Source organism: Ictidomys tridecemlineatus, chromosome 4, assembly GCF_052094955.1.
Source record: "Ictidomys tridecemlineatus isolate mIctTri1 chromosome 4, mIctTri1.hap1, whole genome shotgun sequence".
Taxonomy (NCBI): Eukaryota; Metazoa; Chordata; class Mammalia; order Rodentia; family Sciuridae; genus Ictidomys; species Ictidomys tridecemlineatus.
Window position 1 is genome coordinate 53512350 of NC_135480.1, and position 12616 is coordinate 53524965.

Consider the following 12616-nt stretch of genomic DNA (forward strand, 5'->3'; position numbering starts at 1 on the left):
CTACAAATACTAAGATGGCATGGTTTCATTCTCTTAAAGTCCTCCTTTCATTTTATCAACCATTTTGCGCAGAATAGCAGTTCCTCTGCTTACCATATATACCTTGAGTGGAATAAAAGTATGTCAGCATGTTAAGTCAAAAACTTGTCACTTGTTCCAGGGTTAGCTGAATGAGACTTTGAATAGGTACCAGGGTAGGTGAGGTCTTCCAAGAGTGTGCTGCTTTTATGTTATAGTTGGCTTCAGGAGAGTCCTATCTACCACCTGCACTGGACTGGGAGCCTTTTGTGTTCCCATAATCACATATCTTGGCATCCCTCCTGTTCATGTTTTCCTGTGAGCACCTCACTTTGAACATTTAGAGTTCCTTTTCTATCACTTTCCAGTGGCCTTGTTCTCCTGGAATAGCTCATACTCTTTTGTCACTATGTACTTATCAAGTGAATCCTATGTTACTGAGTTTTGATCTCTCTGAGCTATGGAAACACAAAGGCACACTTATGTATATGTGTTCATACATATATAATAACACATATACATAATTCTTTGTTGTCTTAAATTAACTCCCTATATATTGGCCAATAAGTGCCTGAGAACAAATGTATTATTTTAAATGTATTATTTTGGTGCCTTAACGTTTCTTTTTTCCTAGTGAAACATCAGATCTACTCTAAAGGAAAGTTCAAAGGAGAAAGAAATTAGAAAATTATTTTGATTTCAAAAGGTCATTTTTCTCTTAATATATTATGTAAATGAAGAGAAAACAATGGGAGCAGTTTGAGAACTTGTAAATACATGAAATTAGGCATTTTTTTCCAAGAAAATAGTAATGATCAGTAATCCCCATTGCCATTTTCTTTTCTAGAAATTGCAAAATTGAAAACTGGCAGCATAATGAGGTCAAACAAACAACAACAAAACAACTATTTTTTAGCCCTGCAAGTGACTAGGTTGGATCTTGAGGCAACAGTATTATTTATCCAGTCTAGTTCAACAAATTCAACATGCAAGACCCAAAGTATGCCCTGTGGGAGAAACTCAAACATAATTAAAACACTAAACTTTTATTCAATAAGTTCTTAGTTCATTTTTGTCCTCTGACTAGAGACTACCAGGAACATACCTATAGTTGAACGTTTTGCGTTTAGTATTTGTTGCAGTAAGGGAAAATGCAAACCATTGAGAATTATTTCAGTAAGACAGTTTTAGGAAAAACCTTACAAGATTTAGGCTTGTTAGGTGAGTTTGAGAAAGATTGGGGCTTTGCTCTAAATTGGATGAAGTGGGCCAAATTCTGTGACTGGGTATCTTTTTAAGTGTTTTTTATTAGTGCATTATAGTTTTACATAACAGTTGAATTCATTTTGAGATAATCATACATGCATGGTACCTCTTCTTTCTCGCCCCCTCCTCCATTCACCTGTTTTCCTTCTTCTACCTGGGGAGATGGGAAAGAAAAGAGGAGAAAATGTGGAATAAATTCAACAAAATTATACTACATGCATGTAAAAGTATACTGCAGTAAATTTCATCTTTGTGTTTTTATAAAGCACCAATTAAAAATAAATAAATAGAAGGAAGACCAATAGAGTAGAGGATGAGTATCTTAATAGGATTTGTCTTAAGGGAGGACAGACTAGAAAAAGGCTAAAGCTATAATTGAAGAAGTGACAGTCACTTATTTAGCACTAGGGGATGTTTGTAGCTTGGACAATATTCATGTTTTGTCTGTGTTTAGACAGAGTGGTCTTTTTTTTTTTTATCCATCATGTCACAGAATGGCCCTCTTTGATTTTGATATGCTGAAATTCTTTATGAATAAAGGAATTTGACAGGACTTAGCTGTGAGTGTCAAGCCATTTCATAGCTAGGATCTTAACCAATGACTAACTGAAAGGATGGTCATTCTCCTTCGCTCTGCTGCCTTCATTCTGCTGCAACATAGCTTTTTACTGTGTTAGTGGAAACCAAAATGACAAGACCAGTTGGAATAATGCTTGACGATTACCCTGGTAATAAAACAGTGATAGATAATGTATTCTGAGTCCATGAGCTAAGCCCTGTGCTAAGTAACCTAGACACATGATCATCTCTCTCAGTAATATATTGAGTGAAGTGGTTGTCAGGAAGTTGATAAAAGATGAAAAATGAGCAGACAATGCGAGTTAGGTAGAAGCGGCATACAAGGAGATGGAGCCCTTGGAGGAAACTGGTGAGAAAGAGGCAGTCAGAGCTCTTATCCTTGTATATACCTTAAGTAATGTGGAATTAAATACAGCCTCTACAACTTCTTTTCTCTAACTTCTACATATGAGAGAAAACATGACCCTGACCTTCTGAGTTTGGCTTATTCCTGCAAATGACATAATTTTTTTATGACTGAATAAAACTCCATTGGGTCTATATACCACATTTTGTTTATCCGTTTATCTGCTGATGGACACCTTGGCTGGTTCTGTAGTTTGGCTGTTGTGAATTGTGCTGCTGTTGTAAATATGGATATGCATGTATCACTATAATATGATGACTTTCATTCTTTAGGATAAATTCCAAGAAGCGGTATAGCTAGGTCTTATGGTGCTTCCTTGCCTAGTCTTTTGAGAAACCTCTACACTGATTTCCATGGTGGTTGTACTAATTTATACTCCCACCAACAGTGTAAAATGTGATTTTTTTCCCTACATGCTCTCCAGCATTTATTATTGTTTTTATTCTTGATAACTGTCATTTTGACTAGATTGAGATGAATCTCTGTGTAGTTTGACTTGCATTTCTAGTTATTTTGAACAGTTTTTCACATATTTGTTTCTTCATTTGAGAAGTCTGTTTAATTCATTTGCCCATTTAATAATTGGGTTGTTTGATTTTTTTTTGGTGTAAAGTGTTTTTGAGTTCTTTATATATTCTAGATATTAACCCTCTGTCATAATAATAACTAGCAGAGATTTTTCTTTCAGTGTATAGGTTCTGTTTTCACATTCCTAATTGTTTCCTTTGCTGTGCAGAAACTTTTTAATTTGATGCTATCCTATTTATTCACTCTTGGCATTATTTCCTGAGCTTTATATTGCCTGTTCCTAAAAGCTGGAATTCTGACCTATATTGTCTTCTAGGAGTTGCATAGTTTCTGGTCTAATTCCTAGGTCTTTGATCCATTTTGAGTTCTTTTTTGTGTAAGGTAAGAGATAAGGATCTAGTTTCATTCTTCTACATATGGATAACCAGTTTTCCCAGCACCATTTGTTAAAAAGGCTATCTTTTCTCCCATGTATGTTTTTAGCACTTTTGTCAGGGATCTGTCAAGGACTGTAGATGTGTAGGTTTGTTTCTGTGTCTTCTATTTTGTACTGTTGGTCTATGTGTCTGTTTCTATGCCAGTACCATGCAGTTTTTGTTATTATAGCTCTGTAGTCTAATTTGAAGTCAGATATTATGATGCTTCCATCTAGCATTGCTTATAAAAGGCTTTGAATTGCTTTGGATATTCTGGGTCTTTTATTTCCAAATGAATTTTAGGATTTTTTCCTAGTTCTGTGAAGAATGTCTTTGCTATTTTCATGGGGATTGCATTGAATCTTTATATTGGTTTGCTTGTATGGCCTTTTTAACAATATGAATTCTATCTATCCATGAACATGGAAGGTCTTTCCATCTTCTGAGTCTTCAATTTCTTTCTTCAATTTTATTCTCTAGTTTTCATTGTAGAACTCTTTTACTTTCTTGGTTAGATTTATTAGTAGTTATTTTTTTTTGAGGTTATTGTGAATGGAATTGTTTTTCTGTTTTTTTTTCTCAGCAGATTCATTCTTGTTATATTAGAAAGCTATTGATTTTTGTAAGTTGATTTTATAATCTGCTACATTGCCAAATTTTTAAAAAATTTGTTCTAGCGGTCTTTTGGTGAATTTTTTTGAATCTTCTAAGTATAAGACATATCATCTACAAATAGATAATTAGACTTCTTTTCCTATTTTTATCCCTTTTATTCCTTCTCTTGCTTAATTGCTGTGATTAGAATTTCTAGCACTTTCTTAAATGGGAATGATAAGAGTAGACATCCTTGTCTTGTCCCAGATTTTATTTTATTTTATTTTATTATTTTTTTCTTTTTTTTTATTGGTTGTTCACAACATTACAAAGCTCTTGACATATCATATTTCATACATTAGATTGAAGTGGATTATGAACTCCCAATTTTACCCCAAATGCAGATTGCAGAATCACGTTGGTTATACATCCACAATTTTACATAATGCCCAATTAGTAATTGTTGTATTCTGCTAACTTTCCTATCCCCTACTATCCCCCCTCCCCTCCCCTCCCCTCCCTTCTTCTCTCTCTACCCCATCTACTGTAATTCATTACTCTCCTTGTTTATTTTCCCATTCCCCTCACAACCTCTTATATGTAATTTTGTATAGCAGTGAAGGTCTCCCTTCATTTCCATGCAATTTCCCTTTTCTCTCCCTTTCCCTCCCATCTCATGACTCTGTTAAATGTTAGTCTTTTCTTCCTGCTCTTCCTCCTTGCTCTGTTCATAGTTGCTCTCATTATATCAAAGAAGACATTTGGTATTTGTTTTTTAGGGATTGACTAGCTTCACTAAGCATAATCTGCTCTAGTGCCATCCATTTCCCTGCAAATTCTATGATTTTGTCATTTTTTATTGCTGCATAGTACTCCATTGTGTATAGATGCCACATTTTTTTTATCCATTCATCCATTGAAGGGCATCTGGGTTGGTTCCACAGACTAGCTATTGTGAATTGTGCTGGTATGAACATCGATATGGCAGCATCCCTGTAGCATGCTCTTTTAAGGTCTTCAGGGAATAGTCCGAGAAGGGCAATAGCAGGGTCAAGTGGTGGTTCCATTCCCAGCTTTCCCAGGAATCTCCAAACTGCTTTCCAAATTGGCCGCACCAATTTGCAGTCCCACCAGCAATGTACAAGAGTACCCTTTTCTCCACATCCTCGCCAGCACTTGTTGTTGTTTGACTTCATAGTGGCTGCCAATCTTACTGGAGTGAGATGGTATCTTAGGGTGGTTTTGATTTGCATTTCTCTGACTGCTAGAGATGGTGAACTTAAATTATCACTATTTGCAGATGACATGATTCTATACTTAGAAGACCCAAAAGGGTCTACAAAGAAACTACTAGAACTAATAAATGAATTCAGCAAAGTGGCAGGATATAAAATCAACACGCATAAATCAAAGGCATTTCTGTATATCAGCGACAAAACTTCTGAAACGGAAATGAGGAAAAACACTCCATTCACAATATCCTCCAAAAAAATAAAATACTTGGGAATCAACCTAACAAAAGAGGTGAAAGATTTATACAATGAAAACTACAGAACCCTAAAAAGAGAAGTAGAAGAAGATCTTAGAAGATGGAAAAATATACCCTGTTCATGGATAGGCAGAACTAACATTATCAAAATGGCGATATTACCAAGAGTTCTCTATAGGTTTAATGCAATGCCAATCAAAATTCCAATGGCATTTCTTGAAGAAATAGATAAAGCAATCATGAAATTCATATGGAAAAATAAAAGACCCAGAATAGCAAAAGCAATTTTAAGCAGGAAGTGTGAATCAGGTGGTATAGCGATACCAGATTTCAAACTATATTACAGAGCAATAGTGACAAAAACAGCATGGTACTGGTACCAAAACAGGCGAGTGGACCAATGGTATAGAATAGAGGACACAGAGACTAATCCACAAAGTTACAACTATCTTATATTTGATAAAGGGGCTAAAAGCATGCAATGGAGAAAGGATAGCATCTTGTCCCAGATTTTAAAGGAAATGCTTTTGTTCTTTCCCATTTACTATGAGATTGGCTTTGGGTTTTTCATATTTAGTCTTTATGATGTTGAAGTAGATTCCTTCTATTCCTAGTTTCTTTAGTGTTGTGTTAAAACAATAAGTGGGTGTTGAATTTTTTCAAAGACCTTCTCTGAATCTATTGAGATGACTAAGTGATTTTTGTCCTTAATTTTGTATTTGTGTGATAAATTACATTTATTGATCTTACATCTCTGGAATAAAACCAACTTGGTCATGTTGTATAGTCTTCTTAATGTTTTTGAACATGATTCGTTAATATTTTATTAAGTATTTTGTATTTATTAAGTTCATCAAGGATATTGGTCTGTATTTTTCTTTCCTTGGTGTGTCCTTTGCAAGAGACTTTTTGCTGTTTTCCCAGACCCTAGGTTAATCCCCCTCAAGTACCTTTCAGATTATATCAATTTCCTGAACAATGTTCTGTGGTAGTAGAGTTATACTCCACATAAGTTAGCATTTAAATTTCTTTGCACTCTTTCAATCTTTACTTTCCTCTCCTTTTGTTACTTCCCTAAATGGAGCCAAATTAATTTGGTATTTAACCCTACTTATTGGTTTCTTTGTTCTCATTCTCCTTATTATGTACTCTCTTTTCTCCTGGTGTGCCTTAACTTCTCTGCTGGTCTTAATCTCTCATTCCCTTCAATGACTGACTTAATTTGACTCTTTTTAAAATTACATTTTTGCATCCTTTTAACATTTAAACATTTAGTTTGTCTAGATATAATAAAGTCCATGATATCCTGCTCTTGATGCTGATCTTTTTTTGGACATGTGGCTTTACATCATTATTCCATTTAAGAACTATTATTTCTATAATTTTTTATAGATCTCTTTCTACCTGTGGCAGAATCTTTTTTGGGAGGTGTTGGGGGGTACAGGGGATTGAACTCAGGGGTACTTGACCACTGAGCCACACCCCTAGCCCTGTTTTGTATTTTATTTAGAGACAGGGTCTCATTGGGTTGTTAGTGCCTTGCTTTTGCTGAGGCTTGCTTTGAAGTTGCCATCCTCCTAAGCCACTGGGATTATAGGTGTGTGCCACCATGCCAGGCCTGTGGCAGAATCTTGAACATAATAAATATTAAATAAATATTCATGGCTGAGAGATCTAGAAAAGTTTATGAAGAGATGTGTAATATTTAGCATTATTTTTCTTCAGTTTTAAAAATGCAAAGTTATGCCTTTTATGTCATTATCTGGTTTTAACTTCTTATTTTTTAAATTTTATGCCAGGTTTTAAAGACAGTGTTCTCAATACAGTAAAATGAAATTTGACAACACATTACTATAAATATTAAATTTGGTTTATTGAACACTAGCTTCTCAATATATCAGATTCTCTAGAGAGAGGTTAGCTTCCTGTGTGCTTGCTAGGCATTTTTTTAAAAATTTTAATATTTATCTATTTATTTTTTTTAGTTATCGGCAGGCACAACATCTTTGTTTGTATGTGGTGCTGAGGATCAAACCTGGGCCGCACGCATGCCAGGCAAGCGCGCTACCGCTTGAGCTACATCCCCAGCCGCTTGCTAGGCATTTTTTTAAAGGAGTAATAACCTTAAAGTGTCTCACTATGTGATAATAATAAGATCTTCCACAATTTAAAAGAGACATAGTTACCAACACTCAGAATAAGAGATGGTGATTTCATGGTTTCATTCTTTGTCCAAAGCTGTGCTTCTGTTGCTGACTCATTCTTAAATGAAAGCGTTTCTTTCCATAATTTTCATGTCATCCAAAGTCAATATTGGGAAGGAAAGAAGGATTATTAGAGTGGAGCTTGGTTGAGAAGGACATAGGCAGAAAGCATCTTCCAAGATCAAGAGTTAGCTATCTTGCCTCTCTGCCTTTCTTCCTCCTTTCTTCCTTCTTACCACAAGAGCAGAGAATTGGCTTGAAGATAGTCCTTAGTTCTTAGCACTTCATTAACTTTGTCAATATAAAGTTATTTTCTTATGCTTTTAACCCTTTATCCTCAAGCCACATATTCATTCCTTTCCTAGCTCAGATGCATCCACTCCTATATGTTTTATGTTTTGTCCTACATATTTGCTTGCAGGATATATAATTATGTGTTCAGTCTTCATTTGTTATTTTTACCAAATCAGTATATTTAGCAATTTTTAAAGATGTGTTCATATTTATAGGCACATCTAAAGTGTGATTTCTAAAAGCTACATAGAATTATTTATTTATATCCACTCCATGTTGATTTTTCATGCTCCCAGTATGGAAATCAATGTTACTTCAAGCTCCTGCTGCATTATCATCATGGTGAACACTCTCACACAGGTCTATAGTATGTAATTTGCATATATATAACCTTATTTGAGAATTTCTTAGGGATTTATTCCCCAGAGAGGGATCACGGGATCATAAAGCCTATACATGCTTAATGTCACTAAGTATAAATAGATCACTTAGCAAAGTGGCTGTATCGGTTTATATTTTTACCCACAGTGCATTGATTTCTTGCCTTCCCACATCTTTGCTAACTTTGCTATATCTACCATCCTAATTTTTGCCCTTCTGGTGGGTATAAAGTGCCGTATCATTATTTTAATTTGCATTTTACTCATTTGCTTTACTCTGAATTTAATCATCATTTTATATATTGTTAGCCATATAGGAGTAATCCCTTCAGTTTTAAATGTTGTAAAATCTTCTCCTTATCTTCATTTTTCTTTATTCTATTTATGACCCTAAAGTTGAATACTTGGGAGATTTAATAGGCCAAGTATTGAACTAGCACAATCATTTATATTCACATGGTTTGTTTAACTCTAGGGAAGGCTGAAAAATATGGTTTAGCTTTGGACCCAGAAGGAAGAGAAAATGGGTTTGGTGAGCAGCCAGCAATTACCATACCATATTGGTATCCTTTAATCAAGTTCCTTTTTTCCTTTTTTTTGGTACCAAGGATTGAACTCAGCGGTACTCAACCGCTGAGCCACATCCCCAGCCCTTTTTTATATTTTATTTAGAGAAAGGGTCTCACTGAGTTGCTTAGTGCCTCACCATTGCTGAGGCTGACTTTGAACTCCTGAACCTCCTGCCTCAGTCTCCTGAGTCACTGGGATTATAGGCATTTGCCCCTGGGCTTGACTTTTTTTTTTTTTTTTTTCCTTAAAATTGTGTTAGCTTCTGTTATTTGTACATCATTGCATGAGGTATTTTCATAATAAATGTATTTAAAATAGTAGAAGAGATAAAGATCAATTAATTTGTTTTCTCAGGAAAATTGGGCCGATTTCCACCTGTAATGCATCATCACACGGCACCCTCAGATGGCCCAACCCCTGGGGCTCGTTTCCAGAGGTCTCACCTTGCAGAGGCATTTGCAAAAGCCAAAGGATCAAGTGGAGGTACTGGAGGAAGTAGTGGAAGAGGCCTGATGGGGCAGATTATTCCAATCTATGGCTTTGGGATTTTTTTATATATACTGTACATTCTATTTAAGGTAAGTGGAATCATCTTAATTATATCATATTTTATGAGAGAAAATCTAATATTAGTCTAATAAAAATCATCTACATTTAAAACTCTTTAAAGTTTATCAAACTCTTTCAAGTCCATCATCTCTTTAAACCTTGCCTCCTCTTTGAGATACTTAGGATAGCCATTATTTCAGCTTTACTGATGAGAAATCTTGGCTCAGAACTCGAGTGCCCCACAGTTAACAACTAAAAAGGCAAAACCAAGACTTGGGCCTGGTTCTTCCAGTTTCTAGTCCAATGATAAATGTGATTCAAAGCCAAATTAAAAAAAAAAAAAAAAAAGGACTGAGTATCTTTGCAAGCTGAAGAGCTTTATTCTTAGGGTTGGCACAGTGATTTCCAGGTAGCCACTGTGAGACCAAATAATGATTGTACTAATATGACTTTGTTTTCCTTCTCCCCACACTAATATGCCATCGCTATTTTTAATATCCTCTCTAGTAATTCTCCTAGGACAGAACTATCTTATCTTGAAACTGAGCTTGATATTTCCTAGTTCTGGGGAGACATGGTGTGGGTCTTTTAAAAAGAGATTTCCAATTAAATTCCACCTCCGGGCAGGCTTTTGTAGGCCACAGTCCTATGCACTATCAAGTAGAGACAGAAGCTTCACTTTGTACTCCTAACTAGAGTAAGATTAGGTGATTTGAGTTTCTTCTTGCCCAAGAATGCTGCACACCACCAGAGTTGATTCTGCAAGAATGCCCCTGGGGTTTAGCATCCCCTTTAAGATAAGCATGGGCAAAGCAAATGACCTGTTGGAAGGTTGTTTTTTTTCCCTGTACCTTAATAATATTTACTTGGGTACCTTCTCAAATCTCTCAGTGGCTTTTAAAAAGAGATGTTTCTCTAATACTGCTACTTCATTTGATTTCTGACTTAATTTTTGTCTCCCAACCTTTTTTTTTTTTTTTTCCATTTAATATGAGGGTTCCATGACTTTGAGGTTCTGAGCTGCTGTTGATGTGCTGTACCTCCTTCAATTCTCAGCTCTCAAAGGGGAAAACTGCAGAGGATCGGAAATGCTCTAGTGTCACACCTGGAAACACCCACAGGAAAATTAGTAAGTGTCTCTTCTGAATAAATTCACAAGTGTTATTGAGTCAGACAGCAGTAATATAGTCAGAGGGACAATGGTATGTTTTAACAGCATTTCTCAAACGTTGTTCCAAATTCATCTGATGCTGTTTTTATCTTAGCTCTGGGAATTCTCAAAAGTTTTCTTATTGATTTTTGGGCGTTTAAGGGAAGGATGCTACAGAAAGTACAAAACTGACAGTTTACTGTTTTATTGTATTGGGAAATTAGTATTTCACATTTGGAATGGGTTACTTCTCATTTCCATACCTCAAAATATTGATAGCAGATACCTTTATTTCACAGAGAGGATAACTGAGGCAGAGAAATCACATCATTGTCCAAATCAGTTATTAGCTCTAAGGAAAGAGTGAAGATTTGAGGCTCTTGAAACATAATCATCAAATATTTATTGCCAAACTAGAGTGTTCTGTGCTCTCTAAGGAGATGAAATGTATATAGCATAACTTTTTCCTCTAAGAATTTATAGACTAGAAAGGACATCAGGAAAAATAACCTGTGAAAAGTTTAGAAAGAAGGGACTTACCATAAGCACGATGGGAAATCAGTTTGGGTGGCTGTGAAGGAGCAATCAGATGGCTTGAGTAAGATATTGGCAAATACAATTTCTTGAGCTTATGGAGGTCTAGAGGGTGTTGATGTACTACAGCTGTGGGAAAGAAATCTTGAGTGGATTAAGACCAGACTGCTACTTTCTCCTTTGAATAATGAAGCCTCATCAGACATTTTTAAAGAAAGGTATCATCAAAATGAAATGAGGCTGAGCCACAGAGGCATCTTGCTTAGTATATAAAGGCTTTGGATTCTCCTGGATTCTCTGTGAAATTAGATATCTCAGTCATATTCTGCATCTTTTTTGGAAACTTAGTCAAGGAATCCTTGGAGAAAGCAGCTATATGTTTTTAAGAGAGAGAGTGATGATAAATATATCAGTAATTTTTTAAAAAAATTTGCTCTTTACAGAGTAGCAAGTTATATATCTTGTCACATAATGCATTTGAGACAGAAGTAGATCAAATGAATTTATAAGAGCAGCTCTTTTGTAGTAATGGTAATAGTTTAATATAGCTTCTTATCCTTTAATTTTGAATCATGCAGGAAAAAAATAACCTATTAAGCACTATGTCCTGTAGACACTTTATAAATGTTAACTGTATGCATGAGAGTTTGTTCTAAAAGCATTAAAAGGCCTTTAAAATATTATATTTATAATGACCTTCTCAATATATTTGGTTAAGAGAGTACTCAAGTATGAAATAGAAAAAGTAGATTACCTACATAATGAATAGCATTTCATTTAGCATTTTATTTTCCTACTGCATTAAAGTTTACTTCACATATTGATTAAGTGATACATTTTTTCTCTTCAATAGATATACGTATTTCCAACTGACCCTGGTTGAGAAAAATTGCATCTGGGAATCAGAGTTACATAGCATAGCATGCTCTTTATCCAGATAACCAAGGTAGAAAACTTTGGGCAGAGGTTTTAGCACTGGTTGAGGAATTCTTTTTTGATGAAGTCTAATGTTTAAACTGTTTTTTTACAGATATGTTTCAGACCTTACTTACAGATAAAATAGTACTCATTTTATGTCTTAATTCCTTTTCAAAAGTACATTATAGCTTTTGTACTTTACCCTTAAACATCATTTAGATCACAAATGTATAGTTATTGTCTGTTTCTTCTTGTGTGGCTATGTAGGGATATGTTTTCACTCCTGGGTATTTTCTTTAGTTTGTCTTGCTATATCACTATTAGAGAGTGATTTTATTCACCACTCACTAAACATCTATTCTATAGATCTTGGTATATCGACCTCTGTATTCTTTTTGTACTGATTAGATTAACTGGAGAGACTCCTGGTCTCTCTCAGTCTCAGAACCTGCCTGGATTACTGTAGTGTCATGGTTAGGTTTTTCATGAAAGGGCTTAGGGAGTATACAGTTGCTGGTTCTTATATTGATGCTTTTTTGCAGCTAATTTTGAGCTTGTTCAACTTCAAGAAAAACTGAAAGAGACAGAGGAAGCCATGGAAAAATTAATCAACAGAGTGGGACCTAATGGGGAGAGGTAGGTTTTCATCTAATAGGACTCATTTCCCATTTAGGGAATCAATTAAAAATTTTTTTCATTTCTTTGTAATATAGACCACTTA

General features: G+C 35.1%; 1 protein-coding gene across 4 annotated transcripts in view; it reads left to right on the plus strand.

Moving 5' to 3' along the window:
• The window catches only part of Ric3 (RIC3 acetylcholine receptor chaperone), a 38655-nt gene that overhangs the window by 3493 nt on the left and 22546 nt on the right, over positions 1–12616 (plus strand). For 2 of the 4 annotated variants that reach the window (XM_005326835.5, XM_005326834.4), the window contains exons 2-4: positions 9099–9322; positions 10350–10422; positions 12438–12531. In XM_005326835.5, coding sequence (XP_005326892.2) covers positions 9099–9322; positions 10350–10422; positions 12438–12531 — 391 coding nt within the window. The other 2 variants (XM_040284809.2, XM_078046534.1) reach the window with 2 other exon arrangements.